This window comes from Caloenas nicobarica, chromosome 8 (genome assembly GCF_036013445.1).
Source record: "Caloenas nicobarica isolate bCalNic1 chromosome 8, bCalNic1.hap1, whole genome shotgun sequence".
NCBI classification, from domain to species: Eukaryota; Metazoa; Chordata; class Aves; order Columbiformes; family Columbidae; genus Caloenas; species Caloenas nicobarica.
The window spans coordinates 18817339-18843271 of NC_088252.1; the positions used below are offsets into that span (position 1 = coordinate 18817339).

At 43.5% G+C, this 25933-nt stretch overlaps 1 protein-coding gene across 4 annotated transcripts in view; it reads left to right on the top strand.

The window, feature by feature from the left end:
- Nucleotides 1-2524: 2524 nt before the first annotated feature.
- The window catches only part of LOC135991688 (calcium-activated potassium channel subunit beta-2), a 146329-nt gene continuing 122920 nt past the window's right edge, over nucleotides 2525-25933 (top strand). For all 4 annotated transcript variants that reach the window (XM_065640481.1, XM_065640482.1, XM_065640483.1 and 1 more), the window contains exons 1-2: nucleotides 2525-2595; nucleotides 2725-2822. Coding sequence is in view for 2 of the 4 variants with exons in the window: in XM_065640483.1 (XP_065496555.1) it covers nucleotides 2785-2822 (38 nt within the window). In the remaining 2 variants the exon portion in view is untranslated. The remainder of the gene's footprint in view (nucleotides 2596-2724; nucleotides 2823-25933) is intronic.

A 25933-nucleotide genomic window follows, 5' to 3' on the forward strand; every position in this document is an offset into this window, starting at 1 on the left:
TCCAGTACAAAATGTCGTGAACTACCCATTCTGACCACTTACCTTGTGCCGTCACAGTTGCTATCAACCTTCATAGAGACCTGGTTTAGGGAGTTAAATGGACAGAAAACAGTTCATTTCCTATATGTAGAGTTACTTTACTGTTCATTTAACTCCCTGAACCAGCTCACCATGTGTGCAGGCAAGCAGCAATGCAAAAGAGGGTTATGTACAGAATATTATATAATTATGTAATTAATGACAACAGCTGAATATATATTATGCTCAAGTATCAATAAAATTAATATACAGAATGATGCAGAGAGAGGAGAACAGAACAATTTCACTGGTTTTGGTAGTAACTAACCTCTGGATTGACAATAAACCATGTTCTTGCTTGCATGTATAGCAGGGCTTGGTAATCCTCATAGTTACCTATGCTGCTGGCAATGCTGCATTATTAATAAGGAAGAAAATATTCTGCTCCAAGCAACATAAGAGCCCTTTGCAGAGCAGTAGCTTAAGTATAATTGTGCTGGAATTACTCTACTGATTTTCCTTCATAAGATGACCAGCTCTGTGAATGGTGAGAAAGCACAAAGCCAAACAAATCCATAGCTGGCAATTACTCCAAACGCCTGTACCAACCAGGCTCATTAAAAGTAATTGGAAGGCATATAAATTATGTTCTACCATTAACCTGGCTCAATTATTCAGAGTTGGTGTGTCAAGCTTTCAACCAGACACAAAGGCAGCCTTGCTGGATGTTTTTTTCTGAGAGAAAATGATAAAAGAGAAAAAAAGCAAGCTGCCGTGTAACTCTACGGTGTACCAGACTAAAAAGAGCACTTATAAGGAACAATCCAAAAAGACTCTTAAAAAAAAAAAAAAAAAAAAATTTGTTCCTATGTTCTTTGTAAAGGCTTGGTTTTATACACAAGGTGTAGTTCAATTGTCTTGTCCCTCTGAAACTCTCAGCCTTTGTACAGTGTTTTAATGCCTCAGTCTTAAAACCTTGGCCAGATTCTGCTCTAGGGTTTGCACGGGGACCCGCTGCAGTGGAGGGGAGATGTGCATCCAACTTTTCTTTCTGACTATGGGGGTTACTCCTGCCCTGTGAGCTGCTCTCAGCTCAAATGAGATTGTATGTCAGGACTGGGAACGCCTAGGGAAACTTCTAGCTCTCCTGGGCTTGCATCCCAAGGCCATCAATTACTGACTGACTGCTGGAAGGGCTTTCTGGTTTGCTACTAGCTGAGGAGCACACATGGGAAAGCTCCTTTCAGAAAACCAGACTTGCAGTTTTCAAGGAGCGCCGCGGTTAACGGCGTGTCTGCTCCATTGGGTCCAAAAGGATTTGGGGGTCAAATGCCTCTAGGTCGCTTTGAATATCCCAGGCAGAAACTAGAAGATTCCTTTCTTCCATGAGCTGACTCAGCACCTTTATACATGATCTGTGCATCTCCTTACATACCTTTTAAAACATGTATCAGCATATCGCCTCAGCATGTGGAGATGGAAAACTGCAACAGCAAGATGTCACAGGGAGGGTTAAGGTGGGGGGAATAATATTGCCTTTAGTAGGACCACTGTCAGCCTCGCTGCCTCCAGCGGTTCTTTCACACCTCTGCTACTGGATACAGCATTTTCTGGCTACAAGCTCCAGGCAGATTTCGTTTACCCTGGTGAATGAAACAACCTGAATTTCTGTCGGCCTTCCTGAAATATTTCCAGATTTATTCTGAGGCAAGGGGAGAATCTGATCCTAACTTTTTGAAAACAAATGAGGTTACTACACCCTGGGAATTTTCAAACATGACACATCCATCGGTTTTCCTCTCTGACTAACATTTGGCAAAATGTAACTGTCAGAACTTTTTAATTCAAACCAAATTGTTTGTTATTTGTTCCCAGCTGCATATTAAATGTCAGTGACGAAAGTTTCCATCCAGCCTTTGTGGGCACACACGCATAACTACCCTATGACCTACACCGAGGAACAGCCCTGGAGCTTGGACAAGCTTAAATCCACCCAGGCAAGGGTGTGAAATCACAGCTGGGCCCAGCGGCTTCTGCTGCTGCAGAAAATCTCACTTTGCCCCTCCACATGTCCCTCTAGTTTTAAAGTCTTTAGAGGTGAAATCACGAGCTCTCCTTCTCAAAGCAGTTCTTTTTTGGCACTAAAGATCCCTCTGAGGCAAGGAGAGTTTGGCATATCTTCCTTGCCTGCCCATCAAGCTCTTAAAAAATTAAGTTATTAATCATCTAAACATTTACCTCTGCTGCACCAAGGCTTTCTGGCCAGAAAGTCCCATAGGTGGTTATTTCAAATATGACTCTGCTTCCATTGAAGACTTTTGAATTAAAAAAAAAAAATCTGAAGTGTAGACAAATGCACCTTGTGATAATTACTGCCTAGCACTGTACTTTTAAATCAGTCAGCTGATCTTCTAGTTCGTATTTCACTAAGTTGCTTACTTGGTCAAAAAAACCCCACAAGCCCCACATCCATCATGTAGTTTATGTGAGGTCTACACATACAGCAAAGCATTGCTTGCAAGGAGGAAGAGAAGTTTGCAGCAAAATTGTTTTGTAACAGATGTATCAATGGAAAAAGTTAGTAACTGGGAGTGTTCTCTCCTTCCCTGTCTCGCAGTTGCTATTAGTGCCGGTCTTTAGGGTGTAGCTTTCCTCTTGGGCTTCTGTGTTTGTTTTACGTATTGCTTTCCTCTTCCTTTTGGTCAGGAGCCTTTTTATGATCAGGCAAGATAATTCTGAGCAGCAGCGCCGAATCTGCAGGACAAAATGAGCCTTTGCCTTAAATATCCAAGAGACAAATGGAGGTAAGTAGAAACAAATGGATTAAGCTGTTTGGACTGGGGAATTGCTGTCAGTTCATTATTCGGAGATTACTAACAACTAGTACGTTGGATTTATTGTTGTGGGTTTGGGTTTTTTTTTCCCCTGTCTGGCTGCAATGTTAAGAATTTAACTGAAGTTTGGCGTGGAAATACACTGAAGTTATAATTGCGTTCAGGCCTTTGGTAGGGATTACAGAGTTGGTCAGGACAGAAATCCTTGAAGCAGCATTTCCTAGGCCTTCATGGAAGACCCTAAACACATTTTCCCTCCTCCTTTTTCCCCCATCTTGCAAAGTCTCTCTGTATTTCTGATTCTCTGTGCACACTATACCTAATAAGAGAGTTTATCCTGCTCCTATTATCTTCCTGTATTTCATATATATTACAGAGGTTGTATTTGCTCAGCTGTATTGAATCCTATTATAAAAGCAGAGTGCAGAGGGCAGTTTCTGGATGCACAATGAATGTCTGTAACTAATAAAATATAGCACCTGCTCTGCTGGAAGTATCAATGTGAAGCCAGAGTTGACAGGGTAAGCGATCCCACTTCATAATTCTATAATGTTGATACAATTTTGTGGTACCAGCATAAAAGACATACTCTGAGCTAAGATGGACTTTGACATAAATTGAAAATAGTATCTTTAAAGGAAGACAACTCAATACAGGATTTGATGACATGCAGATCTTTTACCTATAGGGTGTCATATCTGGCAGTTAGGTGGATGAAAATAGTCTCATTTATTGTGTTGTGCAAAGGCAGCGAATATTTCAGTTTAGAGAAGGAGTTCATGTCCAAACAGGACTCCACACATGTATCAAGAGCAGGCAATAGAAGACTAAATATTCGTAACACCTCTTCTTTCTATTTTCTATATTATCTTTTAAGAATCTTGAAATTTACTGAGATTGAGGTTTTTCTGTACTGTTCAACGAATATTTCTAATATCGAACTTCAAGTTACATTAGTTTTTCATGTACACCTATGGTATGTTTTTCGTCTCTAACTGCATTAGCATGGTTTTTAGAGCCAGGTTTCCAGGCTCAACTGCCGAAAAAGAAACCCACTGTTATTTACTGTTTGCCGATCATTCAATCTCATGCCTATTTAAAAGTTTTCTAGGAAAATATTGATAGCAAACAATTGCAGGCCAGAGACCACAAAGTTAGTTCATATGTGAAACAGAATGGACATTTTCCTGAAATATTTTTTAGAATCTACAGACTTTTTAGATTGTTTTCTTCTTTTGATCACAGAGAGCAGACACTATGCTCCCTCAGGTTGTGAAGTACCAAAAGCAGAGCTGCATTTTGATGTGTGAAGGGTTTGTAACTTGTGAGAGAACATTAGCTTTGCAAGTGTGTTAGAGAGGGACAGCCTTGAACTGGGGACATATGAATTATCTTTCTATTGGTCACATTGTCTCTGGCTTCTACCATTTTCCTCCTACCTGACCCCCTCTCCCATGTAGACTCAAAGCTCCTTGGGACAGGGATGTTCCCTGACTGGGTGTTCATACAGTGCTTGCACGTGCCTTGCTCTTACACAGCAGCATAGCACTGATAATAACTCAAATGTGCTGGCTTTATTCATCCCTTTCCAAAGCAAAAGTTTGCTAAAGTTGATGGAAGTTTTTACATGGCAGGATCAGACCTCAAAGTATGACTGTCAGTTCATTGGTGTCATGGAAACACTGAGCTAAACTGCATTTATGTTGGCAAATCCATGCCCACAGAGCTGAGTCACTCTGCACAAAGCAGCAGCTATGGCTTCTTTGAACATTTGCTTTTCCAAAGTACATCCTTCCTCTTCCACCAAGGCCTCCAATGTGCTTCCTGCTGCAGATGTTTGCTTTTCATACACTGCACTGAGACAGAAACAGAGGCAGTCATACTTCAAGCTATCAGATTGGTAACGTTAAGATGTGAACATTTGATATTAAAAAAAAACATCCATAATGTGCTGATGGTATGCTTAGAGATTTCTGTTACTCTAGCACTGACTAGTCTGAATGTTTGATAGCACCAGTAGGATGCTGGGCTGCAGGAAGCAATTTGGTGTCATTCCCAATAGGTGCTGAGGAGAAGTAACTGGACCTGAAGTGTGACAGAAGCTCACTGAGGAACCTGTGGCCACCTTCTCCCAATGACCGTGGCACTGAGCCTGGGCGTGGGCTCTTTTGGGAGGCACTTTGACCCCCACCGTAAAAAATGTGCTCGAGGATGAAAAGTAGAATTAAAAGAAGAGGAGGATGCACAAAACACAGAGTTCAGTCCATTTTACCTTACGCCTTGGGTAGGCAAAGAAAGCTGAGTTGTCTCAGTGAAATCACTAGTAGGGCACTACAGGAGAGCTTCTCAGTATGTGCATAGGAAATAGTGAAATGGTGAAAGAGTCATGAAAGCAGCAGGGTAACTTTGAAAATTATGTATGTTGGGAGAGTCTGAGGACAGCTAAAAAGAGTACAGATAGGATGTATAAAGGGTTATGGCCATGCTCCTTCACTATACAGACAAAACAGCCCCTGCGTGCTAAGTAAAGCAATCAGCCGGAGGGACAGCAGCATCCTCTGTTCAGATGTATGCTGTCTGGCATGTCCAGGCTGGAGGCAAACACTCCCAACCCTGTCACAGTGCAGCCGCTATTGGAGAACTGTAGGCTAATCACATTCATTACAATTAAGGTCTTAAATGCAACCGCGTAAGTACATTAAACCCAAAATCCCATCTAGCCAAAATTCATCCATGCAGATTACCAATAACAATCCTACAGGCAAAAGTTAGCACATATCTCCCATTTCCCAGTGCCAAGATCTGCATGTCCCCAAAGCATCAGCACATTTTCTTGAAGCACCAGTAAGCCACACAGATACTTCAGCAGTGGATGTGTTATACATTAGATTATCCTCAGAGAGAGCTGCTGTTAGCTGCACAGTTGCATTTTTCATGAAGCACATCTTTTACTTTTTACCTAATTGTGGGTAATTCTGGAATCTCTATTGCTGATGATTTCTGAAAACAGGTTAGACAAACCAGAGAGAAGCGGTGCAGGGAAAGCCGAACCTGACACAAGGCAGCAGGTGGACCAGGTGACCTTAAAGGGGCCTCTCAGTCTCCATTTTCCATGATTTCTGTAATTTAAAGCTTCTGTGTCACTAACTAGACAGCTGGCCCTGTGTTAGTCAACAAATAACAGAAGTGAAGCAGGATGGTTTAGATGAGGCTAGTTTGGAGTGTTTGCTTTCATTTCACGAGCAGTCATCCAGCTCTGGAGGAGAGCTAACGGGCTGCATGCACAACCGGACTTTGTGTTTTCAGACATCTGAATAGCTGAAAACTTTCCCAGCAAAAGAAAGGTTGTGCATGCAAACACTAACCGTTTTACAGCTTTTTAGAAAATACCCGGTTGCCTGCGTTAGTCTGTGGTACTGTTTGAGTGACATGTATCCCTCCACTGTACTGGAACTGTTTTCCTACCATTAACTTTTAAGTGAGGGAATGGACTCGATCTATATGTTCGGAGGCAGAAGTTCTAAAAACCAGAATAAAAAAATGTCATTTTCTGACCTTATTCTCCAGCTGAGCCCTGAGAACTTTGATCTCTTATGAAACACTGGTATCAGCGTGTTCAAGCATAACCCAGGCTAATACGACTAACCCTGAACTTCTGACTGTATCGCGGCCCTGCCTGTTTGCAGTCTACTGAGCTCACCACCTCCAGCACTGGTCTGTGTGTTACTGGCAGCACCGGGAAAAGGAGCAAAGGCTGTGCCATGCAGGAGAGGTGACACCATCACTCCTGCTCTCACCTGTGCTGGGTGAAATCCATCACAGCAGCAGGTCCCACCGACTTTGGTGGAAGGGGAATGGCTCCTTTCAAAATCTGTCCTCAGCAGGAAGATTAAGCGATAAAGAGGGATTTAGTTGGTCTAAGCCTGGTTGCTTTCCCTGTACCCCTGACACACACTTGGGGCCTCTCTTTCCCTGCTCTGTCCCAGGGATGTGCAGACAGCAGCCTGTGCACCCTCTCGTCCTCCCAAGCCTTGCTCCAAGTTGGAGCACTGCCACCCATGGATCTCAGCTTGGCTACCAGCTCTGCAGACTTGGGAGACAGAATTTCAGATAAACCCAGATTGGTGGGTTGGTTCTTGTTTGTTTGTTTGGTTGGTTTTTAGTATTTCCTTCTATGTCTAAATTTTGTTCCACCTGAAATACAAAAGCCTTGATTTGCATTCTAAGTATTTGCTTTACAAATCTGAATCAGATGGAAATTCAAAACAAAGTTTGAACCTCTGAGTAAATTGTGTCTTGCAAAACTAGCCCTTCAGCACCCTGCTCAAGTGAAAGCCAAGTGAATACGACGAGAACGCCACAAAAACAAAGCAGAGGTCCACCCTGCTACAGAGGACTAACCATCTCCTTTCAGTCTATCCTGGGGTATAGCTACACCAGTCAGAAGCACCAGCTTCAAACCAGGTAGCTCAGGAGGGCCCCAACATCTCCCCATCACACCACAGCTCCAGTTTTTACCCAACTTACCAGACTGAACTTTGTGCTGCTGCAGTACCTAGCTTCAAACCCACACATGTTGGTTAGCTAAACAACTGAAGATCCAAAATGTTTAGTATTTTCCAGTGTACTAACTGAATAGCCAAACATTTTGGGGACAGATCTGCCATGGCTCCAGGCCTAGTTCTGCAAGTGCGAGTCATGCTGCATTTGCTCCAGGTACTCTGAAATTACTGTGTTTCAGTCCTGAGTGCATTAGGCATCCCAATTTGGTATTCCTTTTTGCAGATGTGCTATTCTTTTTGGCAGACATACAACAGATTTCAGTTTCCCTGAATCCTGTCTCTTGCACATGCATTTAATATGTTCAAGAGTTTTGTTAAGCAATTGAAAGACCTGGATTTAAAGCTGTCTATCACAAATCAAATAATCTTGAAAACGTGTGTGTATTTGAGCAAGAAGAGTCAAGTCCTCATCTGGCAAGGGAACTTTCATCTTCCTATAGCATTATTTCTCCAGATTTACAGTCTCAATTTTACACATGTGAAAAATATCTGGATTTTAGTTCTTTCACTGTAAGAAATATGTAGATCTGCTGCCATTATTTTAGAGGGGTTTATTTGTTGGTGATTTTTTAAAATCACCCCTTGTCTCTTTTTAAAATACATTTTCTAAAATACTCTTATTTTTGGACCTTAGGAGTCATAACGAATCGAAACCTGTTAACGCAATTCAGTTCAGATTCGTGTTGAGTCATGGGTCCCTCTCGAGTATGTGCACGAGTCAAATCACGTCCATGTAAGGGGATTGGCAGTAGCTTTGGAAATATCTGTCCTCTTTCTTAGTTTGCACTCATGAGCTGTACTTCCAGCTCGCTTTATAAAAGCAAATAAACATTTTGTCTGCAGGCATCAGATATTGTCTCAGTAACAATCCGTATATCAGTGTGCTGCTGCATATGATGGGAAGGCAGGCTCTGAAATATGGTATGTGGTCTGAGTGTGTCTTACACTGTTAAGATTCATGGCACTATTAGAAAATCCTTTTTTTCTCTCTCCCTCATCTTTTACTCAACGCTGAACAAAGCCAAACAAGTGGTTCATACAGTTCCCTGTCATCCATCACATATCTGCTCTTTTGTCATACCTGTGCAACATTTTCAAAATCAATGTTAATATCTTGTCAGTGATTATTAAGTTGTTTTTCTTTGCCCACGACGGCGAGGTGATCAGAAACAAACCATTTCAGGCACCACTGGCTCAGCCATGTGCACAGAAACTCATTGCCGTCCCAGGAACCCTCATTCGCCAACCCCAGCCCCTGGCTGACGTTCCTCTGCCACACCATCAGCTCCATCACTGAGATCCTGCTCACTTAGAAGAGTTCCCTTTAACTCCTGGAGTACATTTCTGACTCACTCTTTGCCTCCTTTTACCCATTTGAAGTATATGATTGCACCACATAATGGCATGAGCTGTCCTGCCCCATGGAACAGCCTGTGACTGCTCCGTGCTGTGCTGGGGCATGTGTGAGCTTGGCAGCCCTATCGTCAAGCCAGACAGACACATGCCTGGTTCCCTTCTCCCCCACAGTATTAATAAGGTGCACCTTATTACATGCTTTGTTAAGCCACAAGTACAACCACAATATTAGCAGTTGCTCAGTACAACCATTGATCCTAACCTAACAGTGAAGCAGTATTCATGCAGGACAGGTTTTCAGGTTTTGATATTCTCTTGCGTTTCAGAAAAGGCGTTGAAAAAACATTTGAAACAATTCCTAATCTACTGTTGTGGATTCAGATAGGTCAGATAAAAACGTGAGCACATTTGTTGAGGGAAACAAACTGCCATTCTGAAAAGCTGGAGATTTGGCCATCCCCAGAGTAAAGTCTATCAAACCTAGAGATGCGGCGCACTGCCAGACAGCTGCTTGTGTGTCATTTTGATGGTCACACAGGAATGCCCTTGGGGCAGGTGGGGATTAATGACAACTCTCTGAAGTCCCAAGTGCCTCATTTTTGAACTTTCCATGGCAGTATATTTCTTCTTCCATTTTCTCTTTGTTCTTAAAGCTTCACTCTTCATTTAAACCCTCTAAGGAAACTCCTTGTAAGATAGATGTACATTACCCTTTCAGGAGAAAAAGAACCTCTTTCAAAAAAGTAAATACTGAATCTATTTAATAATGCACCTCATGTATGTATCTCTCATCTTCTCTAAATATTAGTTCAGAAAACAGCTTTCATTTATAGCAATTTCTTTGCCATAATCCAGATAGCATGGATTATTTCTATAGTGGTGGTCTAATGTTAATTGGCAAGGTTTGAAGGCAATTTGCTATCCTAATGAATTGCTTTTGTCCTTGGATGAAGCAGACAGCAAAGATAGTGCCCCTGGTTAATTGGAAGCACTACACAGATATCCATGATGTTCTATATGTGAAGTCTAGTTTTGGAGATGTTATTAATATTCAATTTAACTCCTATAAAATTAAAACTAAAGCTTTATACTCATTTTCAAGCAGAAACCTCCGTGGAAATAGCTTGATGTGGTGTTTTGAAAGATATCAAAAGATCACCTCTTCATAATGACCAGGGAGATATGGATCTAAATAATGATGTCTGGGTATTTATGTGAATGATTCTTCTCAGAGCTGCCCATTATAGCTAACTATATACAATCCACATCAAGCTTATAAAATCGGAAACACACTTCCTCTGAACCTGTCTATGAAAATGGATGGAATGAGGCCTGAATCCAAGTCCAGCTGTTTAATGTAAGACTTAAGAGCCCTTGTGTGAAATACAAGATTTTGTTGACACCATCCTTAACTATGGTTAAAAACTCTTGTGAACTCTTGCAATAACTGTTGCACCCATGGCTGGGGTCAGTAAAAATATTATTTGTGGGAGACAAAAAGTGATTAGCATCTAACAACTGGCTCTTGGTAGAGTCACCTTCAGACTAGACAGGCACAGTCCTACTTAATCTGCCTTGTTTCCAGGGCACTGATCACCGTGTATCTCTGCATCATGGCCATCCATCACACCCCCAGTTTCTCATCTCAACACTGCCAGCAGCACTGTGAGTAGCCCAGCGCCGACACTCCCCCTGTCGCCCTCTGCATCTTATTATTTAAGCTGCTGCTGGCAAAGAAAAGTGGCTGTGTCCACAGTGACATTTGCAGAACTCGCAGCTTAATCAGTGCTGATCCTTTCCCCCACTTGTCTGCTGCTCCTTTTTGAGGCAGCAGAAGAGCCCTATAAATCCACCCTTGTGCCCAGTCATCCAGAAATACTGCTCATTTTCCAGAAAGCCTTTGGTACCCTCACTGCTTCCAATTGCACGTGCTATGTCCCCCTCAGCCACCCAAGGTCCCCCAAGCAGAGCCATTGCCAGGGCTGCCAGGGCCTACACTTATCCCCTGGTCAGCAGGAGCATCTATGGCAGCAGATGGGCAGAGCAAGGAGCCCTTCTGCTCTCTGCAGATTAATCACAGGGGAAACAGGACTGCAACAGCACTAAAGGCAGAGCAGGTCACCAGAAAGGCTGGGTGCTTTGAGAGAGACTATTCTGCAAACGAATAAACTTGTTGAAAGGTTTTCCAAAACCTTGGAAGCTGGGATGGTTGTAAATAGTCCCTAACCTCTTCCATTCCAACAAAACGTGCTTTTTCAGTTTGGAAAGGAGCAGGCAAACCTCCACTGCCAATGCAGCTCTATTCAACTCACCACCACCCGGGCATTACTGAGTGACAGTGCAGTCTGTGGAGAGGAACTCAGCTGCAACGATATGTCCTAATGAGAACTGTGGGGGATTCACCATGGACTGATTGATCCTCCTGGACTCCAGGTGCCCCATGAAGTCAGGCAGAACTGGCAGGAACGTGTGTGGATGCAGAGCAGCAGCTGCCACTGCTGCCTGTCATTGTCCCCAGGACTTCTGTAGGACAGAGAATGAAATTGGCCTCTCCACATCATCTAGACCCTTGCCACCTTGTCTCAACAGCGTACTCTTGCCTTTTGGTAATACAGGTGTAAACATCAATTTTTAGAGGGAGCTTGTTTGGTATTTTTGTTTGTGCAGAGTTTCTTTTTCTTTTTTTTAGAGATAGTTTTCAGAAATAGGGATTTATTTTTTTTCCTCTTCAGTTCACCAGGCTGACACACCAATTTGTGATGTGCCTTGTTTGATACAGTACATCAGTCAGCTGGAACTAGATTTAACATAACAAAGCATTAATAATGTAATTGGAGAGGGAGCATCATAACAAAGATAGACATTCTTGGAAAACTAGTATTCCAGAAAGTTTCAGCATCCGTAAGCCTCCCTCTCCATCTTGTGTCTTGCACGTTCGGTGTGTGCACACCCTCCTCTCTCTCACCATGCCTGTACCACTTCTCAGCTCAGACAGCCTCACAGTGTTGGTGCTTTCATTGTACTGATAATAGTAGGATGGTTACCTCTAAACTTTCTCTCTTTTGCTGTGTCTCCGTGTGCTTCTCTGACACTATCTTTGCAAAACAGTCAAGGAAAATTTAGGTACCATGTTGTTGCACACAGGTTTCTTTAAGACTTTGGGGGTCAGAGAAAGAAAGGTTTGAGTTTTGCCTCTCACCACAAAATAACCCCCTCTATACAGCAATAATAGTTACTGCACTTCAGGGGGAAAAGTTCCATCTGGTCGATATTCCCACCAGTGTGGCTGTTTAGCATCTCTAGATCACACAGTGATATGAATCTAATCAAGTTTCTGTCTCAATTTTCAAATCTCATTGAAAAGCATATCTTGTCTCCCTTGTCAGTACTGCTTAATTTTCCTCTTCCGCTAAGCTATTATTTAATTCACTGGCAGTAGCTGACACTGACAGGCAACACAGTTCAGAGGACTGACCTGGAGCCACAGTCCAGAGCTGTAGGACTCTGTTGCTCACAGTCCCACAAGCTTGGACAAAGCCTCGTGTCCCAGTTTCTCCATCTTTGACATAAGAGTAATGTTTCTGCTGCCAAGAGAGGCTGGAATGATTATACCCTAGAAATATTCAATGCTAAACACTTGTACTAGTCTATTTATCGTGTTTATAGAGTAATGGCTTGCAGCAATAAGAGACTAGAGAATGGCCCTATAGTTACAGGCTTGGACTGGCGTACAGGAGATCTGACTTCTGTTCCTGGCTCTTCCACAGGTAGCAGGAGAGACCCTAGGCAAGCTTTGGGCTTCGAACCTCCACCTCTAGAATAGGGAATACAATGCTCTCTGGAGGCTAAATCATTCTTATTTATGAGTTCACAAAGATATTGGTTACTGTCACTTTTTAAGTGAACTGCTACATGTGCAATTCTAGTATGGATTCAGTTTATAAATAAAGGACAAGATGGAATAACTGCAGTTAGGAGAGGCTTTGCAATACTCAGTCGGTATCTGTTTCCTTGTGTTTAATGAAATCTCGCACACCAGAATTAATGCAACAAGGGAAATGCCTCTCACAGCCATCGCTGACTTCACTAGCTGTTCATGACATTGAGCAAGACAGCTACTACTTTTGCCCCTTTCACTGAAAATAAGGAGAGTGCCAGCAGACCTAATACCTACTAAAATATCAAACAAGATTACCTACAGTCTGGAAAACAAACTCACATGCTCTGTGGATTTTCCTGTTAGCGCAGTTTCCAGACAGGCATCACTATCACAGTTCAAAGAGTTAAAGTGGTGCCATGCCTGATCTCCCACAGAAGGTTTGAAGGAGCATGCAGAAATCCAGTAAATATAATTAATGCCAAGTGGTGTGGCAGGCACAGTCCGTTCTGCTGCCTCCCACTGCTCTGCCCACCAGCTGCTCCTCCACGGCTGCCCTGACGTGCCCGCGGAACTCTGCTCCAAACGCTCTGCTGCTTTCGGTGTTTCCTGAGGTAACACTCAAACAGCTCATCTGCTTTTTAAACAACTCATGGACTCCATGAAGCACCTGATGAGTGGAGCTCTCTAGGGCTCCCACGTTGCAGCAGCTCACACCCTGTGACACACACACGCTCCTGGCCTCACCATCAGTGACTGACCAAACAGTGCAACTCAAGCTCTGTGAAGTTACTCTAGCACACACCAGCTGGCTAGTTGCCTTTATCAGTTTTCATAGGTCTTGATGTCACACACACTCATGTCAATTTATTTGCATCAGTGAGGTTACTCATGGACCTGTCTTCTCTGTAGACCAGTGCCTAGGCCTGCATAGAATGTGGTTTTTTGCAATTATGCAACTTCATCTGCTGAGGATATCTCCCTGCAGCCCTCTTCACCCTCCCTCTTTGACTTAAATTACGGAAGGTTGTTTTTTGGGTTTTTTTTCTTAATATGTTAAGAATAGCTGGAGTAGCAGAGATGCTGACTTGAGGATACCAGCGAGGTGCTGGCACTGTAGGTACAGCGGTAAGGAAAACTTTGGTTAATGCAGAATGTGCCTTGAGGGAGCTAGGTGGACAAAAAGATGGGACTGAGCCATCTCCCTTCTCCCAGAAAGAGAAAACCAGTCACAGAGCTGGCTTTTTAGGCAGTGGAGCTAATCAGGGAGTAGGAATCAAAGCCTCATTTTACTAGGTTTACCCTTTTAAAAGTTGGAAACAGATAAATCCTTCCCTGCATCATGCTGCCCTAAAAAGTAAGAAAGAGGGCTCGCAATGGTGCTGCTCAAGTAGGAGAGCAAGGCCAACCTGTACATTCCCGTTCTTTCCAAAGCATTCTACCTGCACGGAGTCTTATTCGTGAACATTAGTGATAAATTTGTTTGCTGACAGGCTTTAATTACTCTGCTAGTCCTGCTGTCCCGCTTAGCTTCACACGCCACTTCCTGCTGGAATATCGGGTTTTGATTAAGGAACAAGGTATTTGTAGATCTGCATGGCGGTGCTGCTCATCATATGAGAGTGAGATGGATTTCACCTTCTCCTTCAGTAATCGCACCTCTGTGTTTGAGAGTGACCCCACCGTGTTCGGCCTGCCCTCTGCAGCCAAAAGCACTTTGGGAAGGTGGTGAGAAGATGCCAAAAGTACCCAGGGAGACTGGCTAATGAGTCAGCTGCAGGGGTAAAACATGTTCCCTGCTCATTTGGGGTTGGTGACCAGCACATTATGAACCATCAAGTGAAAACACAATCAGCATTATGAGCACTGACATCTAAAGAAACTACATTTCAGCTTGCCAGGCACAGGGAAAGTGTGATGAATTAGCTTGCTAGCTTGATGCTGGCAGGGCACGGGGAAAATACTAAGTTTCCAAAATATCTGTGTTGCATAAAAGCATTTGTACAAAGTATAACCACAGCTTGTGTAAATTGAAGGTAATGGGAGATGAAGGAAAGAAAAACAGGGTGAAAGAAAGCAACTGGTCATAAAGAAAGCATAAAAAGCACTGTGTTTCTGAGGCAGGGCAGCAGTGAGGGACTTGTCTCACTAGTAAAAATGAATTCCATTCTCCTTTCTCTCTGAATATGTTTCTATTGCCTGTTTGCCTGTTTTATTCCAGGACTGTCTTCCAATACATACTTACACATTTGTCAAAAGTCCTGTGCAAAGGGAATATGAAAATAAGCTGCACCTCCTAGATATCAGAATATCAGCATTAATGACACTTGCCAGCTGCAGAGGGAAAACCCTGAATGAAATGAAAGCCAGCAGGATGTGGCACAGAACTGACGCCCTGTCTTAAGGGATGTTTCTATCCTTAGTGTTGTTCTGTCTATGCTAGGATAGCGCCCAGCTTAAAATAAGATCAATAGAATGGGTTGGAAAAGCATGTCTGCACACAAAAAGCCAGTCTGCTCTAAATTGTATCAGTTTAAAGATATATTGCCCATCTGTCCTATGCAGAGCCCTTCCATTAACTCAGCTTTTGCCATAGCCTTAACTGAGGATTTGTGCAACTCAGGAACGGCTCAGCCCACAGGACTAGAGGATGAACCCACCAACGACCTGAGCAGTGACAGGCAGAGACAAGGTCTCCATGTATTCATCACCTTTCCCAGTAAATGGACTGAGTTTCTCTCTTCCACTCATCCCCATCTCATTTCCCCCAGCAGAGAAGTAGCACAGCTCTATTCAGAGAGCAGGTGGAATACAGCCATCTCATCCCCTTGTTCAAATGTTAGAGACCTCTTTCCCTGGCCAGAAACTAACTACAATCTTAAACCTCTGTCATGTGCCTCAGCCCCGAATTCACTCCTTTGCTCAGAGCTTCCCATCCTAAACCCGGAGTGAAAACAAACATTTCTCCAGCGCAGACACCACAGGCAGGCTGAGCTTCAGAGCTATGTTAATAAGAAAATTAAGACTAATTGGAGGAAGTGTTTTTATCTCCGTATATAGCATTATACTAAATTGCTGCACTATTTCTAGCATCCATATTTTCTCATGAATGCTTAAATACCAAAGCCAGTTCAGATCCATGGCACTGACAGAAGGCTGCAGAGGACAAATTCGTTTCTTAGCTTATATAAGCGCTAAAGTCAGAGAGAGAAGTGACTTAATTTGAACACAAAAGTAGTTTCATGAGAGTAAAATATCAGGCATAAAGAACTGTTTAATCTTTCAGAAAAAGGTGTCTGGAAAAACAGCTGGAAGAAGCAGCCAGCTGAGCCCCAGCGAGCAGTGAGGGGACCTGCTTCTAACAACGAACCATGTCAGCGTCCAAATTCTCCCTTCCTTGACTAAGTCAGGGTCAGATGACATGCCTGACTCCCACAGAAGTTTTAAATATGTTATATCAAGATCTACACCAAAAAAAAAAAAAAAAAAAAAAAAAAGCAGCTTTACTTGGAATAAGTTCTACCCTATAGTGGAAGGTATTATTCAGTGATAAGACAGTGGGTGAGCTGTTCCACGGGGGTGAGCTGTTCACAGTTTTTTTTCTATGCTAACTTGCCCCCGAAGATCCTGGGGCTGCCTTAGAGCAGTGGCAAAGACACATGGGAGAGCAGATCAGGCAGAGGAGCTGGGGACGCAGTGGAGGCTCAGGGGATCAGGAGGGGTTACAGGCAGGCTGGGGGTGAAGGTATTGCCTATGGGAGCCTCTGGTTTAACAAGATAAGGAGGTATCTCTCCAAGTCCAAACTGGCTGACCTTTTCCCTTCCCTGCCTGCTGGGAAGGTGACTGATCAGAAGGATCCCCGCCCTGAAATCAGCTCTGGTGGGTCTGTGAGATCTCAGAGAGCTGGTGGGTCCGAACATGGAAGGGAGGAGCAGTCCCACGACGCAGCAATGTTGTATCCGTTCTGGTTTCATCTCCAAACCCTCGGTGACACTAGGGAAATGGCACTCACTCCCTGAGCCCCAGAGTTCTGTGGGTGCTCGCTGGGACCCCGACAGCACCTCTCTTTTCCCCTGAGCGCCCCAGTGCAGGCTCCTCGGGGCAGGGCTCTCCCTGCTGTCCCGCTGCCATCTCCAGCCCGGGGCCTCTAGGTGCTGCTGTGCTACCAGCGATGGAGCTCCCAGAGAGGGAAAGGGATGGCAGAAACATCCTCATGTTGCAGAACGAAACTGCAGCAGTTCCGGATCACTAGAAAGTGCTTTTTCTGAAAGCATCTTGTTCATTCTCGTGTAAACAGGACACGGGGCAAGGCTATCCATCCATATTTCCTGCAGGGATGCAGCAGAGGGAATAAGCCTGAGCAGCACATTCTGCATCACATTTTAACTAAGTGACAGCTGTAGTTTAGCTTTTCACAGAAAGGAATAAGAAGAGGTTAAACTGAGCTAATGGCATTGTCATGATAGCAGTTAACCCTGTTAGGTCAAGAACAAGAACACAAGCCATTTGTCACAAAGAACAGTAAGGCACTTGGGGCTGATGCTTGAAGGTGAGGCTTAAAGCTTCAGGCATTAACAAATTAACATTTTGCCTAATTAGTTATTGATCACTATCACAAAGCATGTCATGACCACCATACACTTACCACAATGTGCTAACCAGTGACGGAAAATTAGAACATGTACCAAAAAATGTATTAATTGCTTCTCCCCTGGGAACTTTACTCAGGCATTTAGCAAATCTGTGAGTCTCATCCTGCTGTTTCCTAAATGAGCGACAAATATTCCCATGCTTCCCAAGGGCAATCTCACAGTTTTCTTCTTCACTGCCATACTATGATTTTCACCTTGCATTAGGGTAAAGTGTTGTTCCTCCTTTCCTGATGTCTCAAGGAATACAAATTTAAGGTGTTCATTACCTGGCTGATCCCATGCCAGCTGGGACAACCAAGGAAGGTAATTTTATCTCACCACCAGTAGAGAGATGCTGTATTTACAGTGCATTCTTGTGTGTATCCCATGCTGTGTAAGATACAGCATGAATTCTTTGTGGCCAGATGAACCCTTAACACCATCCCATGTATATGCTGCAAGCACTGAAACAGTAAATAACAGTTCTGCCCGTCCCTTGGTAATGAGAACTAACAAAGTTCATGCTGCCTCCCTGATAGCACACATACACTTACATAAGTGGTTTATTACTATACATACTGCAGTGAGAAAGAAGCAAGAAGATTGCACATCTTATAAGTTTACTCTGATTCAGCTGGTTCAAGGAGCCTCTCTGAAAGTGCCCACAGGAGACTGTATTTCCTTTGAAATTTTAATTCCAGCTTAGTGAAGGGATGGTGCATGATCAGGCACAAATCTTGGAGAATGGCTCTTTAATTTTTCCATCTGAGAACCCTCCTCTCAACAAATGCATTTAATGCCTATACGTGATCTCTGGTGGCTGTTGCATGCTAATATGTGGGGATTATGTGATGCTGCTCATAGATTGAGAAGGTTTCAGATGTGCAGTGAGAATTATTTGGGTGGCAGAGAGCGACGGTAGGGTGCAGTGATGGGAGCAGTGGGAAGGTGCTTTTCTGCAGCATAGTCCGACACGTGATCCTATGAGATACAGGAGGCATAAACCTCAGGGAAACAAAAGCCTTGTTAACCTTGGTACATTGAGTTATCACCACTTCATAGTACAGAAAATAGACCTTGATAGGAACCACACAGATACTTCTCATCTGCAGCAGTGTCCAGGCAATCTGGCAGGAATATCAAACTGTGGATGGGAGATCCTCGGCAGATACAAACAACGGTACCACAGGGAGACAAACTTATGAAGGAATGGGTCCTACCTGCCACTCTGCAATGTCAGACAGTGTCCAAAATAAGAAACAGTGCTTGAGAAACAGCAGGGAGCAGAGATACTGTACAGCCTGTACCACAGCCTATACCATCTACCTGACTAAGCTGGAGACACATTCCCTGCGCCTGGTGGAGAAGTCGGATCCCCTGTTTCTCACTTCTCTCTAACATGTGTGTTAATGATTTCTCCATGTCACTTATGCAGTTGTGACAAAAGCTAAATGCTGAGTGGGGGTACTTGTGTTCGCTTGTGATGCAGCCTGTGGTCCATGGTTGGACACTGCTTGGGAGCTGGTGCTCTGCTGAACAGAGCTACCGGCTGTTTCTTCTACCTGCACACCACTGCCAACACAGACTGAGCCTTCAGTTTTGAGCAGTGCCCACACAAAAGTGCATTTTGCAGCACTTTCCCTCCAGCCTATTTCAGAGCCATGCTGTTAACCCGCCTTTGCCAGCCCTCTTCATTCCTGTGCTGGTTCACACAGCCTGTGGCAAACTCCCCATTTGTGTGAACACACAGCCTGCAGGCAAAACTGTCAGCAAAGTGCAGCTTCCCGAGTGCTGAGCAGGGAAAAGCATCTGAGGAACCCAGTCCTGATGCCAGAGGTCTCAGTGCCTGCAGAGACGTGACCCCCCGACCAGATCCTGCTGTCCCTGCATGGGCATTGCTGCAGTGCCTGACCCAGCTCCCATCCCTGCCCCGGTGCAGGGCAGGTCCTGATGAACAGACAGACAGGCTTTGAAAAGATTATGTTGTGTAGAATCAATTTTGACTTCCTACGTACTAGCCAAATCCTCACACTTCGCCCTGTGTGCACACGCACACACCACAGCTTCCTTGCATTGGGAACTTTAAAATTTTTTCTAATTTTTGTGGTATTTGTTGATATTGCTGCAGGCATTTGGGTTTCAAGTAAATAGAAGCAAAGGCAGTTTATGCTTTCCAATACCAGAGCATGCATGTGGTGGTGTGCATGCTCTGTACGTAAGGCAGTGTTACTGATATCTGGTATTTTTTCACTGGAAAAGAATGGGTACCAAACCCTTTGTTCTTCAGCACTACAGGCATCATCTTTTGCCCTGTCTTGCAGTACCTCCTGTAATTAGGTTTTATGTTAGAGCTCAGAGTCCATTTTCTGTGTCAGATAATGCCTCAGCAAATTTTGGCTGAAGATTGAGAATTGGTATCTGTGGGAATTGAGCCAGAATTTATAGAAGAAACACAGACTTTATTTTTCACTGAATTATATCTTAACAAATATCAGGGGGTGTGATAATTACTTGCTGGATGAAATATACTTTTCTAATCACATGATTTGTTCCAAAACACTGTTTCTGATATTTTCTCCATGGGTTGATTTATCAATGACACCTTGCAAGCTAAGAAACTGGGGCTTTTCCCTTCCAGCCTTTAACATGGATGAAGTGCTATGTTTGGGATAACTCAGACTCACTGTAAGCTTCCCTAAAATACAGAGATAATTATTTGCCTTTATTGCAGCGGATGCTCTTGCAGAACCTCCTTTTACTCTGTTTTCCTTGTGGCCAAAGGCTGCCATGAGCTACCTCGTGCTACCAGAGGTCAGGTGTTCCTCCAAGCGCTGGTGGCATCCCACCACCTCACACCACCGGCTGAGAACCGACATAGCGAGAGCCCAGCAAAGCAGAACCTGCTCGTAGCTGAGGGCGGCTTCACTGTAGCTGGAAAACACTTCCAGTTAGAAGAACAGTCACTGCTAAAAATGGATTCAGGTCAGCATTTACAATGCTTTCTCTCAGGCAGGGTGTTCAGCGAGTTGTCCCAGGCTCTGGGTGACCTTTCTCTGCCCAGCATGGACAGGCCATTTCCTTAATCCAGAGTCCCCTCATGTCAGACATGTCACAGCTGTCTTTCTGGCCCCTTTCCTCTCTGCTTTCTTGGCTTTACTTTCTGTTTAGTTGATCCTTAAAATCCTTCTCAACATAAAAATCTAACAGTTGCCACCATGACAGGGTGACATCTATGTCCATCTTAGTCAGAGGCAGCTGCGTCCTGCTTTTCTATTATTTTTCCCACCTCTGTCTTTCTCTCCTCCTTTCCCATCTCTGCAGCTGACTATGTGGCCTCACACGACATACAGATTCAGTTCATGAGAACTCAGGGAAAAGATCAAATATACATCTGTCATTATTACTGTAGGTGGGCCATATGTTAATAAGACAAACTCCTCATTTTCTGAGGACAGAGATTATATTTAGCACTGTGGATGTGTAGGGGACTGAGGTATCCACTACAGATATTTTAGGCTGTCAGAGGTTGTTCAGGATCCAGCACTAAGTGTGCTCGTTGGCCCAGTCTATCAACACTGGCCTAAAACAGACACCGTGCCACCTCTGAGTCACAGACATTTTCTGTCAAATGCTTGAGATTCAAACATATGTAATACTGGGGCTGATTATGCTTCAGCATATTTTCAAATAAATTATTTCTTAGAAATAAAGCACTAAACAAATGGGAAGGATAATGAAACGAGACAACAGTGATAATACCTTTGTATGTACTTGGAGTAATGATGGGGCTAGATCAGATAATGAAAGTGTAAAATGGATAAACATTGGCATCTCTAATACCCACAATAAATTCTAGATGGAAAAACTACATGACACCAACAAATAAGAGTTCATAACACTAATGACAACAGCCTCATAGAAAAAAAATATTCAGAGTGCTAGTAATTGAAGGAAATTATCCTCAAATGCAGAAAGCACCACAGGACCATATAAAATGCATGTATCTCACATGCAAAAAAACCAGAGCAATTGTCCTGTTTGTCCTCAGCTTCTTGGCTTACTCTGTATATCACAAAGCACCTTTTACTCTTTCAGTTTCATCCTCACATGTGCCATGGGGGTGACTAGTACTACTGATAAGAGCAACTTTAATTCCCATGACTTTATTTTAGCAAATACTATATGGATTCCTCCACCTGCCAGGCAGGAAACTTTATTATAACAAGATATTTTATGCTGCTTATAAGTCACCATGTTTATAACGAGAGGAGGAAAAGGAAAAAGATATTCTGTGCCCAAGTCACAGGAAATTAACCTGAAGCACTGTCTATGGGGACGGCATTTCTTCTGGTTTGCCAGGGGTCACTTCGCCCTCTCCCACCCAACATAAATGTTCCGCGATGGAGGCGGCAGAGGTGAGAGTGGGCGGCAAGGTGGACATGATCGTGGTGATGTGGCAGGAAACTGCAGAGTGGCGACCCAGTGGGGCAGGATCTGGTGGCTGCACCCGCCTCTGCTGCTGTGCTGCTCAGAGCTCCCTTCAAGTCCACTGATTTCACAGAGATAGGGATAGACACATCTTTCTGGATCACCGATTCTCACTTCAGATTTGGCTCTTAAGCCAAAATTTAAACCAACAAATTTGCTGATGTCCAACAGCCCCAAATTTAGCAATATGTTGTAATAAACCATAACAGCTCTGTAGGGTCCCTCTGGGTGTCACTAGGGATAAAGAGCAAAGGATCGAAAACAGAAACTGCCAGCATTAGCAGGCTAACGACAGTGTCTCACAGAAGGCAGAGCTGTGACTTATCCTTTTTGTTCAGAGTTTCCTCATCATTTTGCAGCTAGAGAAGCGAGGCACAGTAATGGTGTTTCTAAAAGAAATTCCTTTAACCATAAGATCATCCTCTAGTAACAGCTGCCCCTGCAAGAGGTACTTGTACCGCAGCTCAGCTTAACGCCATAGAACCAGACCGAGCCACAGAGGTGTTTCATCAGCCTCCCTCCTTCTCACAGAGCAGCCAACGTATACTCTACTGTCAAGTAGAGCTTCGCTTTGCAGCAGATGTGTTATGTTTACAAGTGATGGTCATTCCTGTCATATATCAAAATTAATTTGTCTGAAAAAAATCTGCTTTATTGGGAACGAAAATGAGCAGAAGACACATGAACACAAGCACAAGTGTGTGACCAGCAGGACAGCAACAACATTTCTGATAAAACAGCCTTTCCCGCTGTTCCCTTCCCCCATATGATAATTTAGTTATAGTGCCATTTTTCCAAGACAACTAAGTGCGCATATTTTTCTTTCCAATTGAGTGCTGCAGAGTGGCTATGCTTGAGAAAATTAGTTTTTATCATTTTAATCATCTAATCTTCATAAACCTTTTAACGCAAAAACAAAAACTACTTAACGCACAGCAAGATAATTAATATTGAAAATAGACTCTGCAGGGGAACTGTAGTACCTGCTGCCTTGCATTAGACTCTCAGAATAATGAATTAGCTAGAAGCTTTAAGTAAGTTCATAAGAACAATATAAACAGTATCAACACAGACATTGCTTCTATTTACTTTAGATAGATCACACCAAGAGGCTATTTAATATGTTGATATCCCAGCATTAAGAATAACTTCAGCAGTATCCCTGCTGAATTCTCGGTGACTCTTAAAAAACCAACCAACCAAACAAAACTTTCCTTTTCAAAAATATCACTTTAGATTTTACAGCAAAAAATGTAATGATTTGCCTGGCCTGGAAGAGGAGAATTTGCCTTTTCCCCTTACCACACCAGATGACAACTGAGAACTGAGGGAGGGAGGGATTTGCAGCTGGAATTTGTTAGGAGCAGCCTTGGAAAGAATCAGACTAGTTTAGACCTGCTCCCTACCCCCAAGACAAAAGCTTTTCAGCCGGACCAGGGGCCCAGGATGAGGCTTGCTGCTGCCCTAAGGGGACAGTGAATCCAGATATCACCTTTCCCCAGCAAAGTGCAAAAATCCTAGTGTGTGCAGAGAGATAGCAACTAATCCTTTCAGCTAAACTCATCTACCCCTAAGCAATGTCACATAATTCATTAATGCTGAGAACTAAGCACTGCCAGCAGAGAATGAAAGGACTCCTAAATGCCAAAAATAATGTGCGCACTTATAGAGCACTTTTCATCTTCAAATTATTATACAAATATTAACTAATTATTTAAGGAACTAATTACTGAGAAAAAGATGTTGCTTTTCCCGAGCACATGTGTTGGGTGATGCCAGGGATCCTTTGAAGGACCCTGTGGAACTTGCTGGGGCTGCTCCTTGCTTTGAGGGGTTAATGGCTGGTGTTGTGAGAACCCACCTTCATCTTGCCTGGCTCACGGGAGGACACTCAGCTTAGGAGGACCTGTGACAGTGATCCCTGTCCTGACCCAGACCCTGCATCTATAACTCACAAGGGGCCATTTCTAGATTTGCCTCCTCCAGTCTCTCTGGTGGTCATGTACACACAAATCTGCATGACTACTAAGTGTGAATGGAAAGTTTGTTATAAGCTACAGTTACAGTCACTTCACAAGGGACGGCTCAAAGATGTGAAGTTAAAAAACCTGCGCTGAAAGAGGAAATAGTGAGAAGGAAATCAAACAAGAATACAGACTCATTTAAAGCTCAGCAGGGAATGGATAAGGATAACAAAAAAAATCACAGTGAATTAATGCTGCCAAAGGATTTAAAGGGGATATGAATGACAGTTATTATATGAGTATCAGGGGAAGACAAGCAAAAATCCTAGAGAGAAAGTATGTCCATTAATTAGTAAACTAGGCTAGGTATGAAACAAATGATAACTAGAATCTATCTTTAAAGAGACAGATAAAAGAAATGTGAACAATTTGGAAATGAGGAAAAGCCAATAAAATATCTTTTCTCAGTAACAGGTGAGAAAATACTCCAGCGAAATTGAGCCCAGATGTAAATCAGCTAGCACAGATAAGCCTAGGATATTGGGCGAAGTGCTGAAAATGCCATACTGCATATGTGTATTTCTCCTAATTTGTGAATAGAAGACTAAGAAATGACTAAAGAAGAGTGTATACAGACATTTAAAAGGAGAAATAAATCATCCCAAAACACTGTTTTCTGAAAATCTACATTTTACCTGTTCTAAAATAAAGAAATCAGCATTGCTTTGGATTGCTGTGCAGTTGAGGAACATGAAGGCAATCAGCACAACCTGGCCCATCAAAAGGTCCCTGCAACGGTCTCTGGGTGGCTGCAGTCCTTCATGGCAAAGAGCACTGCTGCCTGGCAGCTCATTGCTCCTAATTCCGTCCTGAGACTCCAGGCAGGAGGTCCCCATCCTGGCCAGGCACTGAGCCACTGTAGAGAGAGCCCTGGGAGTGATGCCTGGCAGGGAACAGGATGCTTTGCAGATGGTGCTGAGCAAGATGTGCCAGTACAGGGCTTTCCGAGGTATTTTGGGTGACCTTGCCACAAAACAAGAGCAGTTGCTGTCAGGAGGTGGAGGGACTGCAACCCCTGGCTGCAGCCCTCCAGGGAACGACAGAACGGTTGGGGTTGGAAGGGACCTCTGGAGATCATCCAGTCCAACCCACCTTTTAAAGCAGGCTCAGCAGAGCAGATCGCACAGGAATGCATCCAGGCGGGTTTTGAATGTCTCCAGGGAAGGAGCCTCTCTGGGCAGCCTGTTCCAGTTCTCTGTCACTCTCAAAGTAAAGAAGTTCCTCCTCATGTTTAGATGGAACCTCCTATGCCTCAGTCTGTGCCCATTGCCCCTCATCCTGTCATTGGGTACCACTGAAAGCAGTCTGGTCCCATCCTCCTGACACCCACCCTCAAGATAGTTATAAGCATTTGTAAGATCCCCTCTCAGCTTTGTCTTCCCCAGGCTGAACAGACCCAGCTCTCTCAGTCTTTCTTCATAAGAAAGATGCTCCAGACCCCTAATCATCTTCATAGCCCTCGTGTCCCAGGTCATTGTGGATCCCAACCATTTTTGGACAGAAATTACAATACAGGCTGAGCTTGCACTGATACAATAATGACAGAACTGCCAGTTATCTCAGCTCACAGTGTAGGATTAACATAATAGTGACCCCCAAACACCCATTTTTAGAGGCATTGGTACACCCAGCTACCTGGAAGGCAATTCTGGTCGTGGGTGTTTGTCATGTCTGGGAGCTGGCCCCAGCAGCACAAAGCCTCAGACAGCATCGGTCTGGCAAGAATAAATCTCACCAGACAAACTTGATTGCTTTTTTGATGGAAACAGAAAATTAACGGATGAAGGGAATGCTGGAGCTATAATATATTTGCATCTGAGTAGTACATTTGATACTGTGCGTCATGAAATCTTTCTAGAGAAATTAATTTAAATCAGCTTGGAGATGAACACTGTCGTCTTGATTGAAAATAGTCTGGAAGGCTATAAAGAGAGGTTAACAATGAGCAGCAAAGCATGGAGTTGAAGATGAGGAGAACATTGAAGAACCACGAAGCTTACTCTTAAATAAGTTTTATTTAATACCTTCACTGTTGATATAGAAATGGAGGAGGAAGGAACATTTTAATAAGATATGCAGATGAGATTAAATTAGGAGGAACTAAAATCATCCACAAAAGGTACAAACAGATACAAAGAGAGA